Source organism: Mytilus californianus, unplaced genomic scaffold (assembly GCF_021869535.1).
Source record: "Mytilus californianus isolate M0D057914Y unplaced genomic scaffold, xbMytCali1.0.p SCAF_8, whole genome shotgun sequence".
Taxonomy (NCBI): Eukaryota; Metazoa; Mollusca; class Bivalvia; order Mytilida; family Mytilidae; genus Mytilus; species Mytilus californianus.
This window is the reverse complement of record NW_026262734.1, coordinates 66,046,506-66,070,700: the sequence shown is the minus strand read 5'-3', so window position 1 is coordinate 66,070,700 and position 24,195 is coordinate 66,046,506. Positions and strand designations below refer to the sequence as shown.

Sequence of the window (24,195 nt, the reverse complement as noted above, 5' to 3'; positions counted from 1 at the left end):
TCAGCATGGACAGATGATATCTGCCAATAAAACATCCCAAATCAGGAGCCTGTACTTCAGTGGTTGTCATTTGTTTCCATATATCATACTTGTTTTTTGTTCATTATTTTGTATATACATTGTAAATCAGTCAGTTAGTTCTCTTGTTTGAATTGATTTACATTTGTCATTTCATGGCCTTTTATAGCTGACTATACGGTATGAGTTAACGTTTTACTCGTTGTTGAAGGCCGTACATTAACCTGTATTTGTTATTTTCAGTGTCATTATGTCTTTTGTGGAGAATAGTCTCATTGGCAATCATACCACATCTTTTAATGATTATACATGTATGTTCACCTTACAATCATTCCAAAGACAAAAGTATTATATGAGCTGACCTACTGCTTACAGTATCTGACATAGACTAAATCATGTAACTTTCACCTTGATCACTGACCCATGAAGTGAGGTAGATGTCAGGTAGAGACAGGAAGACCTTGCAAGGAACCTTTTATCAGATAGGTGGATTTCTTTCTGTCTTTATATTTTATTTTTTTTTTGGGGGGGTGGGGGGGGGGGGGGGGGGGACAAAAACCTGATTCTTATTTTCAAAACTCATCCACTAATTGTTGCATGCTCCACATGCACCTTTTTAATTCCCAATGATCATGATCGAACAGTTTTATTCACATGATTGATTGCAACTGAAAAAGTCAGGATAAATGGTATTTGTAGTTTAATTAACACAAATTGCTATTTCTTGAATAACTCTTAGGTAAGGATATAAAATCTTTGAGAATCACCTTAAAAACCTGAAAATGGTTCACTATAACTTATACATTGTAATACAAATTAAAATATTTAATCAAAATATGAAATATTTTATTTTACTACGCTATCCTTTCATAGTATTAATCACCAATGTCATAGGTTTTATCAAATGCAACATTTACTTGATTCTTGAAATGCATCTTTCTTGCATAATTTGTAATGTTCCGACAAATCATATTTACAATCATATGTTTTAGAACATGTTAAACAAGTGAATGACTTTGTCTTTTTATGAATTGCAATATGTTTAACAAGGTTAGTCTTGCGCAAAAAAGACTCGTGACATATTTCACACACAAAAGTTTTTTTTGCAAGCGCCGAATGCTTTGCAGCATTAATATGTCTCTCTAAAGAATGTTTTGTAGCAAAACTATAATCGCAAAGCTTACAAAAAAATATTTGACCTGTATGAATCAAATTATGTCTCTTTCGACTGTATTTGTTGGGAAAATCTTTCGAACACTTTATGCATTGAAATTTTTTTCTGTGCATCACATTTGTATGCTTTCCTCTTTCAACTTTAGAATCAAAAGGAGCTTTACATATACCACACAAAAAAAATGTTTGATTGCTATGTTTTTCCATGTGTTTTTGCAAAAGAAAATCGGCTATAAATTCTGCGTTGCATATTTCACATGGATAGGTCTTTTTGCAAAGATGCCACTGCAGGTCTTTTAAACAACTGAACTCTCTGTTACATACTGAACAGATGTGTAGGTTACCATGGTTACTGCCTTCTGTTTGTGATAAACAGTCCATGTGTGAAATCAATGGTTCCTTTTGCAACTGTTCAAAAATGGTTGCACTAACTTGAGCTTGTATTCGTGATGCTTCTGGAATAGCTTCTGCATCTTGTTCCAAAGGATGCATTGTGAATAATCCAGTATCTTCCATAGTAACAGATTCTTTTGTATTAGAAACACAAGAAGGGTTTTGTGTTTCTTGATGTTTTTGTAATCCTTCATTGATATGTACTTCATTTTGGTTCATGACATGAACATCAGGCCAAGCAGGTTCTTCCTTAATGTGAACTTCAATTGTATCATGATCTGAGGAGACTTTCTGTGTTTCTAGTTGTGTTTGAAATCCCTCATCCATGTGTACTGCATCTTGTTTTACAGGATGAACAGTTCGTAATCCACCATTGGTATGTACTGCAACTAATTCCACAGGATAAACTGTATTTAATTCAGATTTTTTCTGTGTTTCTACTTGTGTTTCCAGTCCTTCATTATTGTGTACTGCATCTTGCTTTAAAGAATGAATGGCTCGTGATCCATGTACTGCAACTAATTCCACAGGATAAACTGTATTTAATTCAGATTTTTTCCGTGTTTCTACTTGTGTTTCTAGTCCTTTGTTATCGTGTACTGCATCTTTTTTTAAAAGATAAACTGTTCGTACTCCAGGTTCTTCCTTAATTTGAGTTTCTATCCTATCATAATGACAATTCAATACCTCTGTTTCTAATTCTGTTTGTAATTTATCATTGGTATGAACTGCAACTAATTTCAAAGGATAATTTATGTATGATTCAGGTTCTTTATTAATACAATATTCCATTGAATTATAATTACAAGAAAGTTTTTGCATTTCTAACATGTCTAAGTGATTTTTTAAACCGTCATTATTATGTTCTCCATTTTCATGCAAATGTGGAGATGTGGGTAATTGAGGTTCTATCGACTTATGATCAAATGAAAGTTTATCTGTTTCAAATCCTTCATGATTGTGTACTGCATCTTGGTTCAAAGGATGAATTGATAGTAATCCAGATTTTTCCTCAACTTGAGGTTCTATTGTATTATATTTATAAGAAAAACCCTGTATGGGTCTTAGTTGTCCTTCATTTATGTGTACTGCATCTTTGGTCAAATTATAAGTTGTTGGTGATCCAGGTTCTACCTTTATATGATTTTCTATAGAATCATTATCAACATAAGGATCCACTGCCTCTAGGTGTGTTGGTGATCTTTCATTGAGATGTACTGAATCTTGATTTGAAGGATTAATTGTGGAAGATCCAAGTTCTTCATTAATATGAGTTTCTATTGTTTCATGATTACCAGAATATTCCTGAATTTCATTCTGTGTTTGTGATTCTTTGAACTTATTCAAAGGAATAATTGTTTGTAAACAAATTTCATCCTGAACAGGAATGATTTTGCGATAATATTTATTTTTTTGTGCTTCTATTTGCTTTCGATATAAATCATTATGTTCCATAAAATTATGTTTAAACAATTCTTCCCTTGTTCCAAAGCATTTCCAGCAAGATTGACAAATTTGTGGCATTGTACGAGTATGAGTGTTTTTGTGCAAATTGAGCTCAGATTCTGTATCAAACGATCTTCCTGTTTTATCAGTACAACAATATGGACAAATGAACTGCTTTCCTTGAACCCAGGGTAATAGTAAGTGTTTTTTGGAATAGTTGTGGTCAATAGTATTTCTATAAAGTTCATTATTAGTTTTCTTTACTTCATCAGCATGAACATCTTTGGGCAGTCCAGTCTTTACTAGGTACATAGTAGGGTAACTATCATCATCATCAACTGTGTCTGGAAAATAATTCAAATGATAAACAATGTACATGTATATATGACAAAAAACTTTATGAATGTAACATTTCACGGTTTTTTTTCTTATATTAGCAACATGACAGATGCTTCATGTGGGACAAAGGATCTGTTAAACCCTTCCAACGCATATGATATCTCCCTTGTTTGTGGTAGGGTTCCTGTTGCTCATATTTTAATTTACTATGTATTGTTTTGTATACTGTTGTTTGTATTTTGATTATCTTTTTGCCAAAGATTTATATCAGTTTGTTTTCAACTAATTATGAGTTTGAATTTTCCTTAAATTGTATTTTTTGCCTCTATTTCATTTTTCTTTTCATTAAAACTTGGATAAATGGATGGAGGATTATTTTAATTCGAATGGCATATTAAATGTATATGCAGAATTAGATAATGTTGACCACCATGTAACAGTCCATATGAATACATGTCACCCAACACAGACACATGTTTTATAAACAAGAGTGCACACGCTGAAATGTCTTGTCTTCTTCACTAACCATTGATATTATGTTGACAGTCCTAAATATAAATCTTTACTACAATTATCACATAAACTTAACATGATCCAAGAAAATGAGGTCAACGTCATATAAACAAAACAAGAAATACATGTACACCTAACAATCATTCAATACACTAAATATTGTTGATCTATTGCTTATAGTTTCTAATTAGAAACAGACTTAACCAAGAAAACTAAACATTGACCATTGAACCATGAAGATGGGGTCAAGGTCAGATGAACCATGGCAGACAGACATGTACAGCTTACAATCCTTCCTTACAACAAATATAGTTGACCTATTGCTTATAGCTTAAGAAAAACTGACCAATATTAATATTTCCATACACCAAATATAGTTGGCCTATTGCATAGAGTATTAGAAAAAAAGAACAAAACTCAAAAACTTTACTTTGACCACTGAACCATGAAAATGAGGTCAAGGTCAGATGACACCCGCCAATTGGACATGTACACCTTACAATCATTCAATACACCAAATATAGTAGACCTGTTGCATACAGTATATGAAAAACAGACCAAAACACAAAAACTTAACTATGTTACCACTGAACCATGAAAATGAGGTCAAGGTCAGATGACACCTGCCAGTTGGACATGTACACCTTACAATCCTTCCATACACCAAATATACTAGATCTATTGCTTATAGTATCTGAGATATGGACTTGACCACCAAAACTTAACCTTGTTCACTGATCCATGAAATGAGGTCTAGGTCAAATGAAAACTGTCTGACGGGCATGAGGACCTTGCTAAGTACGCACATACTAAATATAGTTATCCTATTACTTATAATAAGAGAGAAATTAACATTACAAAAAATCTTAACTTTTTTTTCAAGTGTCACTGAACCATGAAAATGAGGTCAAGGACAATGGACATGTGACAGACGGAAACTTCGTAACATAAGGCATCTATATACACAAAGTATGAAGCATCCATGTATTCCACCTTCTAAAATATAAAGCTTTTAAGAAGTTAGTTAACGCTGCCGCTGCCGCCAGATCACTATCCCTATGTCGAGCTTTCTGCAACTAAAGTCGCAGGCTCGACAAAGATCATGATTATTTGTTTTTGTAAACAGTTTGAAAATAGTCTAAAAACCTAAGCTATATTTAGATTTGTTAATCCCGAAATAAACATGATCACAAAACCAATTACACTGGTTCATATGGTTTGGGCTTGGCTATCATATTCAAGATATGTTTGATCTCAATTCATTTATACCAAAGTCAATCTATGCTGTTGTAGATTTCTTATTTTTAGACAAAGGGAAGCAGGAATAGCAGTGCTAATTCAGTATATATAGTCACATCCAGCTCTTAATTACTTCTATATGTAGTGAACATTGTGAAGCAGCAAATATTAATTTTAAAGTCTTCCATATAACTAAGCTGGGAATGGAACCTATGGCCTCCAACAATGAGGCGAGCAGGCTACTATGACACACAACAAAGGTGCATAATTCTTACATTGTTTTTTGTAGTAAATATATTTTATCCTGATTTATAGTAATTTCTTGTAATTTGATAGGCTGATCATTTCCTAATAAATTTCAGTGCAATTTTTTATTAAGTCAATTCCAATTATCTCCCTTATACCATTAACTTAATAAAAAAAAAGGCCAAATATTTTCCATTTTTTTTCCATCCAGTTTTAGATTAAATATCTAAATATATTTGGTTGATAATTAATATGTTTAATACTATTTTAATACTATTTTTAAAAAACAATAAATATGTGGTGTGATAACAAAATCAGGATAAATTTGTTACACAGAGTACAATTGTCCTAATACGAAATTAATTGGGTCAATAAAATTCATATCGGGTTTGCCTCACCCGATTTGAATTTTATTGACCTGATAAATTCCTGTATTAGGACAAATGCACACCGTGAAACTAATAGAATCATGACTCATAATTTCATGTCGATATGCACATCTACAAATAGTTGGTCCTTAAATTATATATATACAAAATTTCATGAAATTCAGTTGTGTGGTTTCAGGAGTAATCCGAGTTACAATTACAAACTTTTGCAGTAGTATATTTAGGTCACAATTCAATGTTCAAATTGGAATTTTGCCCCTGCCTAATGCATTATATTTTTGTGTATCTTGTGATAAAAGTCCTGAAAATTGATAACTATCAAGTCAGCCACGCAAGGATTGTAATTCCCCCCCCCAAATTTCTTTTTAAGAATACAAGTTATACCTTGAGAACATGTAACAACTTGATTTGAACCTTGATTGGTTAAATTCTTTGCAGGTACAGATTTGACTTTTTTATCTATATTTCTGTTGGTACATGTATTATTTGTGCTGCTGTCCACTTCTCTTTTTCTTTTTCTGCTTTTAGGTACAAAGGTCTGAAATAAAATTAAAAAAACAACAATTACATTTAATGATTCTTGGGTTAATGGAAAGAGGTTCTATAATATCAAAAGTTGCTGACACAAATAATATGTTCTCTTTCAGTGTACATATACATATATAACTGTAAATATATATGCAAGTACATTTGTACTTCAGTGATGGAGCAACCATTTAACTTCAAGGGGGGTTATGGTTTTTTGTCTGAGTCAGAAAAAGATTTTGGCTCACAATTTTGTTAAGTTTTTCAACACTTTCAATCAAATGATTTTGTTCAAAATTTAACTCTGTAAGGTATGGGGGAAATCTGGATTCAGAATATATTTGTATATCCTCTGCTTGAACAGACAGTCAGGGGTACTACTTATACAAGTAATTTTTATTTCCCTGAAGAAGTAAATATTAATATAAGTATATAAGTAAATTTGTAGGATACTTATACAAGTGTATTTGTATAGGCAAATGATAGGTAAATAATTTTTTGGCCTAGTTATGTCCCTTAGACATTCAGATTTTTTTTACTTATACAAGTAAAAAAGTCATCCAATCTTCTTTTCTTGAATTCTTAGGACTTCTTTGCTCTAATAGAATTTTTAATTGTCTTTCCTTTGCAGATGTCTTTACTTATCATTAAGTGTGAATTCACGGACAATGAAAATCTCATTTGTCTGTTATCTTCAGCATGTTCAGAACACTGCTCATTTACAAGCCCCCAAGGTGCAATTTTTGAAGGCCTTGCACAAATACTTAAGATCAATAAGTTTCTCTATTGAATTAATGAGATGAAACATTGAATTTTAATAAAAAATTATGAGCTTACCTGAGAAAAATTGTTAAAGGCATGATTTTAGTAGATATGCATATGTACATGTATATAAAAATAATATTTAGTTAGATTTTAACTTACTGATAACAAAATTAATATCTATACCAATAAACACAATATTCAATAAATTGCTTCGCCGGGCGCAGCTGGATATGACCACAGAGGTCCAACCCTGGCCTGAACAGTTGGGGCAAAAATGGACACAATATTCGCGCTTGATACAGGTCTGAATTTGGATTGTAATTAAATATTTGACACATAATAGGTTTCTGATACAGAATAACTGTAGTCAAAGAACTTAGAATTGGTTATATGATTTGAATTTATATTAAATTTTTTGCTTTTGTGCAATAACACTGTGCCTGTGCGAATTGACCCCCCCCCCCCCCTCCCCCCTTAAAAAAAAATTAAATTAACCCCTTTTTTTTTTTGCTTTCCTGCAATACACTATGCTGTTGCTTATTGAACCCCCCCCCCCCCCCCCCCCCCTTTTTTTTTGCAAAAAAAAAAATATGTGAAGAAATTTTGTTTAATTTCTGAAATTTGAAATGAGAAAACATTTACAATTTTGTTTTTGGATTACCTCCATAACACTGATTTAAAATTGTCCATTGACCAGGAAACCCTTGTTTTTCCCCCTTTTTTGCCCCTAATTACTAAACGGTTTAAGCCATAACCCCCCAAAGCCAATCCTAAACATCCCTTTGTGGTATGGAAACTTGTGGTATAATTTCAGAGAGATCCATACACTTAAACACAAGTTATTGTCTGGAAACTAGAAAAATGCCTTTTTGGGCCTCTTTTTGGCCCCTAATTCCTAAACTGTTAGGACCATAACCCCCAAAATCAATCCCAACCTTCCTTTTGTGGTTATCAACCTTGTGTTTAAATTTCATAGAAAATACTATTTACTTATACTAAAGTTGCAGGTCGTATACAAATTTACTTCACAGTGTTGAATTGGCAACCTTTTAAAATAAATTTATTTAAAGAATTGATAATACCCGGATTCTATCTAAATTTCTGGGCTCTCTGTAAAAACTAGGATGTGCTATCTCGTTTAAAATTAATTTCTACATGTACAACCAAACTTCCAAACCAAATCTTTGTATCTACACGTACAACCAACATGTCAGAACATTTAAGCGAACGAGTTGTGATATACAAAATGTGCATATCAAAGCACCATAAGATGGTGTTTAACATGTCTAACATGTCTAAGGAACATCACCGCCAAAAAAAAGAAAATTAACTGTTGTTGTATTAAAGAGTTTCCTGTGTAAAACTGAAATTTATAAATCTAGGAGAGGACGGTTATTAAAGTTATATTTGATTGATTAAAAGTAATTTCCTTTGCAAAATTACTTGAGTCTTGATTATTTAACAAAAAATATCATCAAGATAACTGTAGACCATGTTGATATGTTGAATATATATCAATTAAATGCAATTTAGACGCGTCTTTACTGAGTTCAGTCATAAATAGTAATTCATAACAGTACAAGAACAAGTCTGCTATCAAAGGGCACAATTGGTGCCCATAGGAATACCTACAACTTGTCTTTTCTTTTGATGAAATGTACATATAAATTATCATCAAGGAAAAAATGTTATTTTAATAAGACAGTCTTCCTATTTCATAGTGTCTTTAAAATATAACAATAGTTAGATATTATGATATAATAATATTTATGTTAATATAATGATGATATACGTCAGATACTGTATGGGAAAGGCCCTTTAAGGGTCTTAATCAACCATTTATAGTTGATTATATCAGTCAAGGATATATCTCTATAGGGTTATTACTTATTAGAGAAAAATAACATATACATTTGTTATTGTGGACTAAAAAATCAAAGAACTGTGATAACATATCTATGTTACATAGTTCAAAGGGACAATATACATCATTAGTTTTGTTAAAATTTATTCAAGTTCTATTGATATTACTATTGTCTTTATGTATACTTAACTATAGAAAGATATAACAGTTCATAGTTTGCCAATCATGCATAGAACACCTATGTTATTACAGAAAAATATGCCCATAATAACTAAAGGGTGTTACAAAAATGTATTACAGCTTCTCTACATCACTCCAAGGCATTTGCTCAGACAAACATCATGCTTAATTACAATGTATTTTAATTTATTGTAAGAAATAATGATCAGAGCATGTAATGAGGTTCTGCACAAGCTTCCCAGTAATTCCTATGTGTCTCATATAATAAGTTACATGCCTACATGTATAATAACTAAGCCTTGTTATTACAGCTAAGTTTATCCCTTAAAAGCCTTGTCTCATTGATTTACCATGGTGAATGAATAATGTATTAATTTAATTCAAAAATTAGTTATCAATGCTATGCATTTAGTTTCTGCTCAAAGTTTCAAGAGTTCCCTAGAGCCCACTAAGAATTAAAATATTTATGATCAGTCAGGGGACTTATTGAAATAAGTGATTTTTAAATCACTTATTTAAGTCATGTACATGTAAGTAGCAAATTCAAAGTTTTGTCACAAATTGTGATTTTGTAGTTTTGTCACAAATTGTGATTTTGTAGTTTTACCAAAATTTTAAACACATAAGTTTAGATAATATCTTTTCATTAGTAAAATTGAAAAAAATGAACTTTTTGCTTCTTTTAAGCAGCAACTTCAAGTTTATGCCTTTGGTGCAATCATTTAGCTGCAAATTCTATTTTAGTTGAAAAAAAATGCTATAAAAATGGCTTTACATAATGAACTGATACTTTCTTAACAGATTTTCCCAGCAGTGGGAGTATTTTTCCTATAAAATTCAAGGTTTCATCTTAATATAGATTATGTAATAAAATTCTACTGTTCACGATAAAATTTCACTGTTCGGGGGGTGTTGAAATTAGTGGGGGTAATAAAAATAATGATACTGAAAAAAGTGATTTTTTTAAGGAAATTGAGTTTGATACATTTACTTAAACAAGTGATTTTTATGTCATTATCCTAGATTTAGTACATGGTCATCACCTGACATGACCCGTTCATCCTATCAACACAGATGTTGGTTCTGATAATTTTAGCAACATAATTAGTCCCTGGATCATTAGTATTCTATATTTAAAGCTACAATAAAATTAAATCACTTAGTCTAGTGATTAATTATTACTACTTAAATAGGTGATTATTAAAGAAAGACAACTCTTACTTGGTCACTATTAATTTAGACCGTTAGTTTTACATTTGTCAATTTTGGGCCTTTTGAAGCTGACTATGCTGTATGGGCTTTGCTCATTGTTGAAGTTCATATGGTGACCTATACTATACATGCTATAGTTGTTAATTTCTGTGTCAATTTGGTCTCTTGTGGAGAGTAGTCTCATGAGGGTTGTAATGGAGGTAACTTCATGACGAAAAATGGTAAAAGTTCTTACCATATGACGTTAACAGTAATTTTTCATGTTTTGGGTGTAATTTGACGATAAAATGTACACTTTCTTTTAGATGATTAAAAAAATTGACTGATTTTGACGAATCACATTAATTTTTTTCCCAAAATAACCGTAACGATAATTATTTGAGACCTCTGACAAATCACGATAAGTATATTTTGACGTATGACGGTAAGAATTTAACCAATTTGATGCTAATGGTAGCTGAAAATGACTGTTTGACGCCTGACGGTAAAGGGCATTCCTACCCTCTCTCATTGGCGATCATACCACATCTTCATTTTATATCTTTTGGTTACTAGTAAGAATAAGTTCAACACAACAAATGTTTTTACCTCACTTTCCCCTTCTTTGTTGTCATCAGTACCACTTCTAAGTCCCAGTGAGCAACCAACAGTCTCTATATTATCAGCTTGTTCAAGTTCCAGTGAGCAACCAACAGTCTCTGTATTATCAGCGTGTTCAAGTCCCAGTGAGCGACCAACACTCTCTATATTATTAGCTTGTTCAAGTCCCAGTGAGCGACCAACAGTCTCTATATTATCAGCTTGTTTCAGTGAGCGACCAACAGTCTCTGTATTATCAGCTTGTTCAAGTCCCAGTGAGCGACTAACAGTCTCTGTATTATCAGCTTGTTCAAATCCCAGTGAGGGACCAACAGTCTTTGTATGATCAGCTTGTTTTGATACATTTTGATCACAATTGTTAACCGTTGAGGGTTTTGCAGCAATGGGTACATACCTGGCTAAGTTAGTAAGTTCATTAAATGGAATAGCCTCGTTACATGTATCATTACAATCCTTATTTGAACCTGGTCTATTTTTTTCTACTTTGTTTGAGGTGTTCCTCGGCAAGCGTTCAATGTCACTTTGTTTACTTGATTGCTCAACCCTTTCTATTAATTTTAATAACCAAGCCTTTGTCTTTTCTGCTTCCTTTTCTAATCGCAACACTCGTTCGACTGCTCTATAACATTTTAAACAGACACCATTGTCGTCTTTCTTTTTCTTTTGCAAATTTCCAACTACTTTTTCTATCTCGCGTAAACGTTCTGTAGTTAATTTCAATTTTCGATGAGTAAATTTATTAGTAATTACCAATCCGTCGCTTGTTGTTTCTTTCTGTATGAACGTAAACCCACAAATGATACATCTATTCTCTACAAATGGGGTCAAAATAGACAAAGATTCTACAATGGGCGCTGCCATTTTGTTGTTGTTCTCATCGGATTACTATGACATTGAAACACACAGAGGAGTTCCGATAAACTTGATTAACTTGCAGGGAGATGAAAGTAGCGATCTGATTCGCCGAAATGTTCTCCTTACCCCCACAATAGCTTAGCATCCTGAACCTCTTCATTCTCATGATAATAAACAACCATGGACAATTAATTACAGCAATCAGTGAGATCAACAACATAATATTCCACTTAAGTTAGACAGGGGGGGGGGGGGGGGGGGGGGGGGGGAAGGGAGGGGGGTCTAAATTAAAATCTATTCTAGATTTGCCAAAATGTAATTGATATATATCATGTATTTTTTTTGTTTGTTTTTTTTGTTTTTTTTTTTTCAAATTGTTGGTTTTTTGTTTAATTTTCTTAATTGGCCAAGTTAATTTTGTGCAAAATTCTCACATTTTGTATGGATTATTTATGCACGAAAACCCAATTTTGTGTGATAGAAGGAAAACTAAACGATCGGATGTTAAGATAAAATATGGGAGGATAGCAGATAGCTCTCTCCTAAAATAAAAATAAAAAGCTAGCTGCACACTTCCCGCAAAATCTTTCGGCAACGGGCAAGTTTGCAGAAACACCAATGTTTGCAGTAAAATTGCAAGAGATTCAGGATAATAAACCCTTACCGCAACCGTTTGCTGCAAACTTGCGGCAATTGTTTTCTGCAAACTTGCGGCAAACTTGCAGGAACTACACATATACCAATGTCATGTGTGTAGACCCATTCAATTTATCTCTTTCAAATTACACATCAAAATTTTAAAAAAGAACTTCCTGCCTGTATACTAGCACTGTCATTGAAATACTTGCACACTTATCAGATTAAAGGAAATACATACATGCATTTCATTTTTGAAAAAAAGGAGCGGGGGTCATCCTTAAATGACATCATATACCGGTATTAAGAAATAAAAAAAGGATAAATCTCTTATGTGTATTGAGCATAAAGCTTTTTTAAGGTAATAATTCCATTACAGAAATGAACTTACTTTATTAAACAGTATACATTTAATCACGACAGTTACAAAATTCAAACGTATAATAGCTAGAGTATTTCAAACACATAGTTGTTATGATGGTGACATTAATTATTTTATTAAAACAGTTCTATGAATAATTTGTACTTACAAAACTACATGTTGAATATCCTATATTATTGAACCAAAATGCATCCTTGATCTCTTATATGTAACATTTATCAAACACAATCAACATGACCTAGCCCACAATTTAATACGCCAGACGCGCGTTTCGTCTACATAAGACTCATCAGAAACTCTCAGATCAAAATAGTTATTAAGCCAAACAAGTACAAAGTTGAAGAGCATTGAGGACCCAAAATTTCAAAAAGTTGTGCCAAATTACGGCTAAGGTAATCTATGCCTGGGATAAGAAAATCCTTAGTATTTTGAAAAATTCATACTTTTGTAAACAGGAAATTTATAAAATGACCACATAATTGATATTCATGTCAACACCGAAGTGCTGACTACTGGGCTGGTGATACCCTCGGGGACGAAACGTCCACCAGCAGTGGCATCGACCCAGTGGTGTAAATAGTTATCAAAGGTACCAGGATTATAATTTAATACGCCAGACGCGCGTTTCGGGCATGTCTAGTAACTGTTGTACATGTCACTTCCTGGAAGTTATTAGTTTGAGAAATCATGGTACATGTAAGAGATCAAGGAGATATTTTGGTTCAACTATAAATCCTGATATCAAAAAATGAATTTATGATATTAAAAAATTGAATTTTTGATATCAGAAAATCATTTTTTGATATCAGAAAATAAGGAATAAATAGTAAAACGGCGCCTCATACATTTTATCATGATGATAATATATACATGAAGATTAACTGTGTATTTGCATTCAGGTGTCACAGGTCAAATTTATTCGTTCATTGTGTGTTAATTTACGTTTTTTGATTGAGTTAAGCCTTCCAATTGATATTTTATAGTGTGTTTTTCTATGTTGTGATGTTATACTATTGTTTCAGAAAAGGGAGAAGGTTTGGTACCATTAAAACGTTTAATCCCGCTGCAAATGTTTGCACTTGTCCTAAGTCAGGAATCTGATTACAGTAGTTGTCGTCTGTTTATGTAGTTCATACGTGTTTCTCGTTTCTCGTTTTTATATAGATTAATTAGACCGTTGGTTTTTCCGTTTGAATGGTTTTACACTAGTAATTTTTTGGGGCCCTTTATAGCTTGCTGTTCGGCATGTTCGGTGTGAGCCAATGCTCCGGGTTGAAGGCCGTACCTTGACCTATAATGGTTTACTTTTATAAATTGTAACTTGGATGGAGAGTTGTCTCATTGGGACTCATACCACATCTTCCTATATCTATGAAGAAAAGTTCGAAGAATTATAAATAATTTTACAATAACTTCCGACTGATGAATTAACGCAGTACAATCGAGAATCTATTTTTTTTTATTTACAACATGCATTGCCCAGCGTAGATCAGCGTAGCCCTATAATTAAGCAGTACATCCTGTTTAGTATGTTAGCTCATATATATTCCTTTCTGATTGAGGATGATTGATATGTACGTCAATTGAAAGTACATATTGATGATCCTTCGTTAAAAAAATTGGCACGTAAACACTGAGACTACTATATAATAATACTATCCTTTGGGTTAGGCATCGACCATTTATATTTTGACTCTTAAACCTTCACCCTCCCCCGGCCACACAAACACATACAAACACACAGTCGATGCCTAATGCAAAAGTTCTGTTCTGTTCATACTATCTAACAAAACTCAAGAAATTCATATTTTCTGATATCCTGTACTGTCAAATCCCTTCCTGCTTTGGAATTTGATTAATTATGGTCATTACACGTAGATCTGAGAGTACTTGAAGTTACTGAAAGCGAGTTGATTGATTGATTGAATGCTAAACGTGCAGTGGCAAATATAGTTAATGCATGTTCAGAACGAAAACAAATTTACAATAGGTAGGTCCTGTAATAGAGGTCGTTCAGGATGAAGGTCTTGAAATTTGGAAATGCCATTGGAAAATGAGGGTTTATTGGATATGGACAGAAATTTTGCCTTTCAGCCGACCACCTACGGGACCCTCAAAGAGTTAAGTTGTTGCGAGTGTTCGTAACGTGTAGAGAGCGTGGCATTCTCTCTAAACTAGGCATCGGATTTAACGTCCCCATTCTGACCCGACGTGACTGCGTATTTATACATCCCACACAGCCAAACGGACGTACGCCCCACTTTGGCAAGGGTTTTATTGTAGGTCGAATGAAGACTAAGCGGAAAGCTAGTTGAAAGCCAACAACAACTAATAAGAAATCAGGTATCTAAGAATAAAATGTCAGGGTTTTGAGCATGTTGAGGTTCATTCAAGTATTCGTTGATAGAAGTGAAATGATATGAACCAAAGTTCTATAGTTCTTAGTTTCTATATAAGGTGGAATATAATGTACATACAATTCTATCCAATACTTCATTCAGTAATGATGATAGACTAGTGTACAAATGGCATTTGATAAAGAGTTTTGACGACTTCGCGTGCATCTACAGATAAGATCAGATAACGTTGTAATTAATAAATTTGTGAAAAAAATATGTGTAGGCACGTGCATAAAGTGTCTAACGGCAGCTACGCCCCTGGTTCTTAAAACTGTAGATTTAATAAAATAACTAATGTCACCATCATACATAATTAAGTTACCAACTATGTAACTTTTGTAACTGATTTCGCAGATTAGCATTTGCAGATGTAATACTGCTATCGGTAACAGGATAGACAAAAAGGTAACAGGATAGAACTTAATATGGTGATATATCATTAACGTACGTTCCTGTTACCAATAAAATAAAGACAAAAGTAAACCAACATACGAGGGAATTACTTGATGTTGGGTTTATTAGAAAGAGAGAAAAATGCTGAACATTATGAATTGCTATATTAGACTTGCATTACTGATGGTTATTTTTATAACCTTTGAAAACCAATTTTTAGAGGCATTTTTCAGTGCAGCATGGAAAATTGACAAATAATCTATCATTTCACAGAATGAATATATTATAAAGAAGTTTTTACTCTTGAAAACCATCTTATTGGCTACGAAAAACAAGCTTAAAATTTTTTCTATGCCTCTTCTAAATAATCCGAAATTTCTTTTGAACATGGTAACAGGAGAGACAAAATATTGCACCATATTCTTGTATGACATTATCATGATTGCATCTTTTTATATGTTGTCCTATAAGTACTGTTTGTTTTGATTTGCTTATGACAAGGGTTGTTTGAATTAGTAACTTTAAATCAATTTTGCAATTTCAAAATTCGACATCTTTTGAAAATGACCCATATACCGTTTTAATAAAGTTCATTTCAATTCTGTAATTAAATTATTACCTGTTTTATGCTCAATACACATTTGAGATATACCCTTTTTTATTTCTTAATATATACGTTTGAGCATGACCCCCCTTTCAAAAATGAAATACACGTATGCATTTCCTTAAATATATTGACTAAATCTCAGATAAGTTTGCAAGTATTATTTTCGATGGCCGTTTGTACATATGTGAAGGAAGTTCTTTTTTGAGAATTTTGATGTGCAATTTGAAAGAGGTAAATCAAATGTATCTAGGCATGCGAATCCCGTCTCACAAACGGTGATTTACAGCTAACGCTGTGGATCGATTCGATAGTAATTTCACCACCTAGTTATGGCACGTCAAATATTTCAATATTTAAAAAAAAAAAAATATTGATTGAAAAAAAAAATTTATGTTCAAAACTTGCAAATATGTATGCAATATTTTTCTAAATATATTAAAAAAAATATGTTCAAAACTTACAAATATAATTATATGCAACATTTTTCTATTTCTTTTCAAAAAATTAAAATTTATGTTCAAAACTTACAAACATATATGCGATATTTTTCTATTTATATTCAAAAATTGAAAATTTATGTTCAAAACTTACAAATATATATGCAATATTTTTCTATTTATATTCAAGAAAATAAAAATTTATGTTCAAAACTTACAAAAACATATGCAATATTTTTCTATTTATATTCAAAAAATAAAAATTTATGTTCAAAACTTTCAAAATATATATGCAATATTTTTCTATATATATATATTCAAAAAAATGAATTTGTATGTGCAATATTTTATATATATAGATGTGGTAAAAAAAATATATAGATTCAATAATATTGCATTCTGGGTAATATTTGTAATTGAAAGAAGACAACTCGCCCCACTGCCAAATCGCTTCAACTTTCAACCAAATCGCTTCAACTTTCAACCAAATCGCCCCAACTTTCAACCAACTCGCCCCACTTTATACCAACTCGCTCCATTCATGTTGACAACTCGCCCCATTTATGAAAAAAATAAGGCCTACCAACTCGCCCCATTTAAGTATTATATGAATACTGACGGAATCTTTAGAAAGACATCTTGTTTTTTTTTACTTCCTTTCTTTTGATGAAAACAAAACAGAAAGAAGTAAGTATCAGCGTTTCTGTGATGTACGATGGTATTGACCTTTGTCACAATATCGATATACTTTGCGAATATGTTGACGTTCTAAACGCACCTGTTTCCAACAGTTCGCAAACGTTACCAATCCGTTTATTGATATAAAAACAAATTGCTGTTAGATTGGAATACTTGAATTGTTATGATAATATATCGCATTATGATATAATCATGGAAGTATTATATTGAGTCAATATAATACTTCCATGATATAATTAACTGGTTTCTTTGTAGTGGCGTAGCTTGACATCTGTTATTACCGAGGCAGGGAGTCTGGGCGGCGCAGCCCCCTAGAAGCTATCGAGGTTTTGCAATTTCAACAAAATAAATCTATCAAAAATAATATCGGCCGGTTCATTTTATTTCATCATAATTATGTTAATATGCCTAGTAACACATATTTATTATCCAGTTTAGTGCATTATGTATGAAACTGCCCCTTTATTAATAAAAGCAAAATTGTCCATTACAGACTAACAGGGCATTAATACAGGGCCATTATGAATAAACAGGGCCATTATGAAAAAACAGGGCCATTATGAATAATCAGGGCTATTATGAATAAACAGGGCCATAATGAAAAAACTGGGCCATTATGAATAATCAGGGCTATTACGGATTTTCAGTTGTTATCAATTCAAATACATTTCTGGGAAAAGAAACATCAAGAAATTGAAAGTTCCCAGGGAATTATGACTTATCTCATTTGACCCAGTTGTCAAGTTAATAATTACATAATAAATTCCACGATGTGTATCAATTCATTTAATTTTGGGTTTTAAAATCCAGAATGAAATCTTTTATCTTGTATGCCATACATTGCTTTGAATAGGACAACAATAAAACTATATTTACATCTACATGTTGTTCTATCACATCACTTTAAAAGTTTCTTTTTAATATTGCATTTGGTATGATTATATATATACAATTTCTCCACACAAAAAAAAACGATTTGGTTTGTTTAAATATTGCACATTGAAGGTTTGGTTAATAAAAGTGTTATGAAATGTGTGTTTTAACATTGACCCTGTTATATGTCATCGGTCAGTAATAATGGCCTCGGAAGCTGTAATGTCCCTCGGCGTTGCCTCGTGCCATTACAGGCATCATCGACCATTACAACAGAGCCAATATGAAAAGACCCATTAATTAATACTATAGTTATACTATAAATTTATTAGTTTATTACGGGTACCTACGCTATTTTCAATGTTCAGATGAATACATAAATGTTCTCAAAAACATTTATCACTTTTTCAAATTAAATCCTTTCAGTGCACCTCCAAGATTTATATTCTTTACAAATAAAAGGAGGCGGATATGCGGTATACGTTAATGAAACAGCAATCTAACAATACAACAAAATTAAAAGTCCTCTAGAGGTCGACATACGGTCTCAAACAATAGATATAGTCCTTACAATATGTCAAGCTCCGAAGTTACATTTTGCTGTTCTCTTTGTTTGTGGGAGACTGAATACTAATCTTGTGTGGTTTTGAACTACCAAAAGCATGTGTGCATTTGATTTATTTGTGAAATTAAAATACTGAAATATGTTATAAATCTTATTACAAAAACATTCTCTACGAGTGCAAAGCACCAATTCTTCTATTTCCACTAGCGACGAACCTGTCCAATACAAGATCAATGTCTTTATCCTTGTGGATGTGCATTAAGGCCAACCCGTTTAATCGATGTTCGGTCATTGTTGTTCATTGCAGGCAACTATATTATATGTCAAGTTCAAAATGGTCCTGATTCTATAGAAAGTGTATGATTTAAACCAATACTGTTTAATCTACGTTCATTTCAAAGCTATCCAAATAACAAAACACGTGAAGTTATCATATACGACAACCACTGACAAAGTTACTGACTTGCTAGCAGTAACTGTAAGTCAGCTCAAATATCTAATAAGCCGATATTTTCCCCAGCCGTCGTATACTCTAATATCGATGGATGTTTCTAACTGTGACATAAGCTTTAACGTCATACCAGAAGGGAGACAAGACCTTGCTCGATAGCCAGAAGAAATCTGTACTAAAATTTCAATGCAGAAAAAACAAACGAAACGATTCAGGTTTATTAAAAAAAAAATTGTGACGCTTCATTTAATTCGTTAATTCGTGGGCCACGAATCAAAGAATAGATGATCCTCACAAAACGGCGGACGGATTGAAAAGCAGAGAATAAAACATGAGAACAACATAATAATTTTCTGTGCATGTTGAATGGTGTATATTTCATTTCAATTGGTATCAAAGTCAATGAAACTCTGTGTAATTCCAGTACTACACGTAGGGGAAAATATCAACAAACAACGATGTTTCAATTTTAGACGTTACCGGTCATGTATGATCGTTTGGATGGGGGTCTTTAAACATTTATTTTTAATTCTTTTCGCCCATAATTTACTTTCATCTATATTTTAGCACCTTTTTCAAACCTCTAGTCTTTAAATTATTTTTTTTGGCAATTTTTTGTATTCTGTAAACCGCAGCCAGTCTTTAAATTAATTTCATGGCAATTTACTGTATTCTGTAAACCGCATCCAGACACTCATATACTAGAAATTATTCTCACACAATTTTTTTTTCATTTTTTTTTTACCAAAGCAACTGCATTGGTTGCCTCAACGTAAGCTTCGCCAATGATTTGCCATTATTATTTAAATAAGCTTGCAAAAAATAAGTTATTCTCAAATAAATACAGCAATTACATAATAATGAATACATCTACAATTTTATTTTACGAAATGAAGCATCATTTAATTTCAATCAGAATCATATATTAAATTTTCTTTTTTTAGTAGTATTACAAGTGTTTTTTTGTCTATTGTTATTTTAGCAGTACAGTTGGGGAGATTGTGTATATTAAACTACTTTTCATAAGTGGTGCGAGTTGGCAGGACTAAATTCATCGGGATTTTACTCTTTTTAACAAGTGGGGCGAGTTGGCAGGACTATATTCAGCAGGATTTAACTCTTTTCATTAGTGGGGCAAGTTTGCAGGCCTAAATTCAGCCGGATGAAACTATTTTTCATAAGTAGGGCAAGTTGGTTAACATGAATGGGCGAGTTGGTTGAAAGTTAGGGCGATTCGGTCTGGGGCGATTTGGCAGTGGGGCGAGTTGTCTTCTTTCCATTACAAATATTACCCAGAATGCAATATTATTAAATCTATATATTTTTTTATCACATCTATATATATAAAATATTGCAATTAAAAAAATCATTTTTTGAATATATATATAGAAAAATATTGAATATATATTTAAAAGTTTTGAACATAAAAATTCATTTTTTGAATATAAATAGAAAAATATTGCATATATATTTGTAAGTTTTGAACATAATTTTTTTATTTTTTTAATATAAATAGAAAACTATCGCATATATGTTTGTAAGTTTTGAACATAAATTTTTATTTTTTGAATATAAATAGAAAAATATTGCATATATATTTGAAGTTTTGAACATAAAATTTTTTTTTTACTATATATAGAAAAATATTGCATATATATTTGCAAGTTTTGAACATATTTTTTTATTTTTTTTAATCAAATTTTTTTTTTGAATATTAAAACGTTGACTTACCATACCTAGTTGGGTACTATGACGTATATCAATGTATGTACGAGGCACACTCCATATAATTGATTGCAGAGAAAAGTTTCTGAAGGTCGAACTACGGAAGTTCTTAAACCCTGCTGACTGCCATTGGTATTGCCAAATAAACGGATCACAAGATGTAACAAAATGAATCTTTTAATTTAATACCAAACAGAAAACAATAAACTTGCGGAAAAGATGGTATACCGCACATATGAGGTGCAAAAATTTGTACACCATATCCGGATTTCGACAATTAATGTCTCTTCAGTGATGTTAGGAATCGAAACGGTATTTGAAGGCCATATAATTTACCTCAATTTAGGATAGACTCTTGAATTTTGAAGAGTCGAAATAGGATGAACGGATCATATAAACCCGAAGGCAAATATAATACAAGCCCAAAAGAAAAAATATAAATAAGTCTAAATTGAAAACAACGTTCAAATCTATGATTGCGTTGGATAAAAACCGCAATTTTCATACGTGTGCATGCAAAACAAATTTCTTGGTAGAGGGGTCTAAATACAGCACAAACACCATTTTCCAAAAGACCAAAAAAGTGAAAAAAGTATATTTAAACAAAACGCATTTGACTAACAGGTCGAACAACGGATTTTCTTAAACCCTGCTGACTGCCATTGGCGAATGCCAAATAAACGCATCACAAGATTTAACAAAGTATATATATATATATAAGTACGTCTGAACCAGTGACGACTCTACGACAGATTTTATATTTGATGTGTTTCCCTCAGTTTTAGTTTGTATCCCGGATTTGTTTTTTTTTCTCAATCGATTTATGAATTTCGAACAGCGGTATACTACTGTTGCCTTTATTTATCCATCGGATCACCAGCAGCGATGGTGATACAAGGCTGAAAATACATTCTGTATATATAGTTCATCTAAACAACAGCCCAACAGTGTTAGATCTGTAAATTTGCGTTGGATAAAAACCGCAATTTTTATACAAGTGCATGCAAAACAAATTTCTTGGTAGAGGGGTCTAAATACAGCACAAACAACATTTTCCAAAAGACCAAAAAAGTGAAAAAGTATATTTCAACAAAACGCATTTGACTAGCAGGTCGAACAACGGATTTTCTTAAACCCTGCTGACTGCCATTGGCGATCGCCAAATAAACGGATCACCAGATGTAACAAAATGGATCTATTTATTAATTTAATACCAAACAGAAAACAATAAACTTGCTGAAAAGATGGTACACCACAAACAAAAGGTGCAAAAATTTGTACACCATATCCGGATTTCGACAATTAATGTCTCTTCATATATTTATTGTAATGTGACCATAATAAATTCAAATACATGTTTTTCTTAAGATTAACATACATTATGTGTCGCCTTTTGTGTTTTCTTTTTATTTTAAATACTGCTTTTTTGTGTTTACTTTTTTATATATATAAATACTGCATTTTTTAATAAATCATTTTGACAGACATATTTATTTTTCTGATTTTTCCTGTCTTGATTTTTTTTATCCCCCCGCCCCAGATTTGGAAGTTGATTTGTATTTAATTGCATTAACGATACAATATCTCTTACGTTCCGACCGCAAAACTTGATGCCCGCTAATTGTTTTTTTATCAAGATCCTTTTTCTTGAAGTAACAGTTGGCATGTAAAGCCATGAAAGAAGAAAATATAACTGTATAAGATCGATATTGCATTCGACAAATCACATGTATAACTAAAATAATAATATTATAAACGATACTATAAATAGGCCAACTTACATTTTAAATGTACAACTTTAATTGTTGATATAAATACTGTAGTTTTCTTACAATGACCCTTTACTTCAGATTTCATATAACACTGCTACATGCAGTTCAAACTTATTACGTAGCTCTAAGTTCACAGTCAAATGCATGGCCCTGTTTACATAAAACAAAATTCACAATTTTACAAATGTGGTGCCAGGGTGGACATGGGGTCCTTTATTCCCATTTACCTCCCCAACTCCCACTGCCTCCCACATACTCCCAATTTCTTTCTTTAGGTTCCAGTCAAAAATCGGTCAAAGAAACTTTCCAGCATTTCCCTATTTTTCACTTCCCTTTTTCTCTTGGTTACTACCCCGTACTCCTGCTTCCCTCCGCTGACTCCCACTTTATTTCCTCGCAGACTCTCGTTACCGGCCACCTCATTGCCAGGTTCCTTTAACAATGTCCAACCCCTAGAGTTTAGGCTTAAGCTTACTGAACCAAAACTTGTATAAAGTACTATTGTTATTTTTTTTATATTATCAAATTTTGGTTACCATTACATTTTCAGTAAAAAAAACAACTTCTGAAGGAAAACATCAAATACAACAAAATAAAGAAAGCAATTCCTAAAAAGTAAAATAACAAAAATACCGAACTCCGAGGAAAATTCAAAACGGAAAGTCCCCAATGAAATGACAAAATCAAAAGCTCAAACACATCAAACGAATGGATAACAACTGTCATCTTCCTGACTTGGTACACACATTCTCTTATTTAGAAAACGGTGGATTAAACCTGGTTTTATAGCTAGCTAAACTTCTCACTTGTATGACAGTCGCATAAATTTATATGACCTTTACTTTTGGTAAGCACATAATGTATTTGACGGATTTATCATCTATGTGAACAGTCTTTCCCACCCTTCCAGAATGTGTGGTAGTTCAGCAAGGATTTATGTAAGGTTAAAAACTAAAAATTCCAGAATCTAAAATAACTTTGGTAATATTTTCAAACGTGAACCTCAATTTATTGTAAGGGTACAACAATTGAAAATCAATAAAAGAAATTACTCATAACCTCTCTTTAAAAAATGCCGGATTGATCATCTATGTGAACAGTCTTTCCCACCCTTCCAGAATGTGTGGTAATTCAGCAACGATTTATGTAAGGTTGAAAACTAAAAATTCCAGAATCTAAAATAATCTTGGAAATATTTTCAAAAGTGAACACCAATATATTGTAATGAGTTTACATTTTAAAATTAACGAATAAAATTACTCATAACCTTTCTTTAAAAAATGTATTGCTACTTTGGAAGAGGGGCGAAAGATACCAGAGGGAAATTCAAACTCAAAGATCGAAAATAAACTGACAACGCCATGGCTAAAAAAGAAAAAGACAAACAGACAAATAATAGTACACAAGACACAACATAAAAAACTAAAGACTAAGCAACACGAACCCCACCAAAAACTGGGGGTGATCTCAGGTGCTCCGGAAGGGTAAGCAGATCCTGT

At 32.3% G+C, this 24,195-nt stretch overlaps 1 protein-coding gene across 1 annotated transcript; it reads right to left on the bottom strand.

Annotated features, from left to right (window-relative positions):
• Positions 1–604: 604 nt before the first annotated feature.
• On the bottom strand, positions 605–11,772 carry LOC127711731 (uncharacterized). Its single transcript, XM_052217839.1, has 3 exons — positions 10,891–11,772; positions 6,141–6,294; positions 605–3,374 (listed from the first exon to the last, which is right to left on the bottom strand). Exons 1-3 carry the CDS (start codon positions 11,761–11,763, stop codon positions 919–921), a joined length of 3,483 nt encoding a protein of 1,160 aa, XP_052073799.1. The 5' UTR covers positions 11,764–11,772; the 3' UTR covers positions 605–918.
• Between the last annotated feature and the right edge of the window lie 12,423 nt (positions 11,773–24,195).